Source organism: Miscanthus floridulus, chromosome 11, assembly GCF_019320115.1.
Source record: "Miscanthus floridulus cultivar M001 chromosome 11, ASM1932011v1, whole genome shotgun sequence".
NCBI lineage: Eukaryota > Viridiplantae > Streptophyta > Magnoliopsida > Poales > Poaceae > Miscanthus > Miscanthus floridulus.
The window spans coordinates 73,578,012-73,581,008 of NC_089590.1; the positions used below are offsets into that span (position 1 = coordinate 73,578,012).

Below are 2,997 nucleotides of genomic sequence, written 5' to 3' on the forward strand. Positions count from 1 at the left end.
ATGGATAACCGTGAGTGGATGTACACAGGCCACGCAAGTATGACCCCAGAATGGATGACTAAGACCAATGTTTTCCTGGAGCATGCATTTGGCGAGGCTGCTAAAGGGTCAGCCCGGATGCCGTGTCCGTGCAGCAGATGTGGCAACAAGAAAAGAAAAATTAAGAGGCTCGTGGGGGAAGATCTTATCAAGTATGGATTCACAGCAAACTATACCCGCTGGATCCACCATGGTGAAGCCGATCGTATTAGAGAGGAGGTGGTGAGACAGCGTCTCGAGGATTATGATGGAGATGGCGGGGTAGCAGACTGGATGGATGACATTCAGCAGGCACGGTTCGGTGAAGGATTGGAGGAGAAGCCAGAGGAAAGCGCAAAGGCGTTCTATGATATGCTGTCTTCAGCGCAGAAGCCCTTGCATGAAAAGACAACGGTATCGCAGCTGGATGCAATTGGACGCATCGTGGGGTTGAGGTCGCAGTTTAGCATGAGTCAGGACAACTTCGATGGTATGTTGGTAGTTTTTGGATCCCTGCTTCCGGAGGATCACATCCTGCCGAAGAACTTGTACGAGTCACAGAAACTTCTTCGTGCACTTAAGATGTCGTATGAGCAGATCCATGCTTGTCCAAATGGATGCGTCCTTTTTAGGAAAGATCACGAGGGAGCAACGCACTGTCCAAAGTGCAAATCCTCTAGGTACCTGGAGGTCGACACTAGTGATGGCAAGAAGGAACAGCTGAGTATCCCTACGAAGGTCCTACGGTACCTTCCTTTCATACCGAGGATCCAACGGCTGTACATGACAGAGGAGTCCACAAAACAGATGACATGGCACAAAAATGACAAAAGGTACAATCCGGACAAGATGGTACACCCATCGGATGGCGACGCCTGGACCCATTTCGATGGCATACATCGTGTTAAAGCTGAGGAGGCTCGCAATGTACGTGTAGCGTTGGCAACAGATGGGTTCAACCCGTATGGATTGTCCGCGGCCCCATACACTTGTTGGCCCGTGTTCGTGATACCCCTGAATCTCCCCCCCCCCCCCCCCCCCGGTGTCATCTTTCAACCCAAGAACGTATTTTTGTCGCTGATAGTTCCTGGACATCCGGGAAACAATATGGATGTGTTCAAGGAGCCTGTGTTCTATGATTTGATCGATGCTTGGGAAAAGGGGGTACTGACATACGACCGAGCTACAAAGAGAAACTTCACAATGCATGTGTGGTACCACTACTCCTTGCATGACTTCCTGGCGTATGGCCTATTCTGCGGGTGGTGTGTTCACGGGAAGTTCCCATGCCCAATATGCAAGGCAGGTGTGAGGTTCACTTGGCTGAAGAGTGGTGGCAAGTTTTCTTCGTTCGACCAACATCGTCAGTTCCTCCCCCTTGACCATCCATTCAGACGAGACATCAAGAACTTCACAAAAGGTGTTGAAGTCACCGATCCTGCACCTCAGATGATGACCGCTGCCGAGATCCGCGCTGAGATAGAGGCTCTCAAAGTTGATAAAGAGAAAGGTCGTTTTGATGGATATGGTCAGTACCACATGTGGACTCATAAATCGGGCTTGACTAGGCTTCCCTATTTCAATGGTCTTCTTCTTCCACACAACATTGATTTAATGCACACAGAGAAGAATATCACCGAGGCGCTTTGTGGAACACTCATGGACACATAAAAGTCAAAGGACAATGTTAAGGCAAGAGTGGACCTGGCAACACTGTGCGATAGACCAAAGCAAGTGATGAAGACTCCCGCGCCTGGCAAGAAATGGAAAAGGACTTCGGTCGATTTCATTTTGAAGAAGGACCAAAGGAGGGAAGTATGTCAGTGGGTTCAGTCGTTAATGTTCCCTGATGGGTATGCGGCGAATCTGAGGAGGGGAGTGAACGTGTCCACTTGCCGAGTGTTAGGGATGAAGAGTCATGACTTCCACATATGGATTGAGTGGCTCCTTCCAGCGATGACCAGAGGTTTCGTCCCCGAGCATGTGTGGTGTGTCCTGGCAGAGTTGAGCTATTTCTTCCGCCAGCTTTGTGCCAAGGAGCTATCTCGGGCCGTGATTGATGACTTAGAGAAAGTGGCACCTGTGTTGCTCTGTAAGATGGTGAAGATCTTTCCACCCGGCTTCTTCCTCTCAATGCAGCATCTGATTTTGCACCTGCCTCATGAGGCACGAATGGGGGGGGCCGTGCAAGCCTGTTGGTGCTATCCAATCGAGAGATGTCTAAAGGTTCTTCGAAAAAAGTATAGAAATAAAGCCAGAATTGAGGCATCCATGGCAGAGGCATTCATTCTTGAGGAGGTGTCAAACTTCACAACATCATACTATAAGGATAGCCTTCCCAGCATGCACAATCCAATCCCTCGTTACAACACCGACGAGAGGTCATCAAATCTTAGCCTTTTCAAAGGTCAACTTGGCAGGGCAAGCGCTTCGAGCACCAAGACCTTGCGGAATGATGAGTGGCGCACTATCATGTTGTATGTGTTGTTGAACCTTGACGAAGTGAACCCTTATGTGCAGTAAGTTCTCAATGAGCTTGTTACATACGCCGTCACTATCGTCTATCTATCCAACCCCCTTGTCTCTTGCTTTTTCAGGGAATTTCTGAATACATACTGGACAGGAAATAGGGATCCTTCCCCTCAAGAACAAGATAGTCTTCTCAAAGATGGTGTGCCCGATTTCATTTCATGGTTCGAAAAAAAGGTACCATCCAATTTACATCGTTCCATCTGTGACATCCCACTTTGCTCCTACGAGCGAGTAATGATCTATCCGCCCTCACCTTACAGGCACGCACGGATGCAGAAATGGATGAAGAGTTGAAACAGGTTGTCAAAGGCTTCCCCTATAGGGTCAAGTCATTCACCGTATATGATGTGAATGGCTATCGCTTCCACACAAGAAGCCATGAGCTCAGTCGGCCCAATCGAAAAACCATGAATACTGGAGTTCGTACGCCCGGCACCGATGACCGCG

The 2,997-nt window shown here is 49.0% G+C and overlaps 1 protein-coding gene across 1 annotated transcript; it reads left to right on the top strand.

Annotated features, from left to right (window-relative positions):
* LOC136494728 (uncharacterized) lies at positions 1-714 on the top strand (the record flags this gene model as incomplete). The annotated part of the gene is made up of 1 exon (XM_066490911.1): positions 1-714. A coding segment is annotated over exon 1 (714 nt), but the record flags the coding sequence as incomplete, so codon positions are not given.
* Between the last annotated feature and the right edge of the window lie 2,283 nt (positions 715-2,997).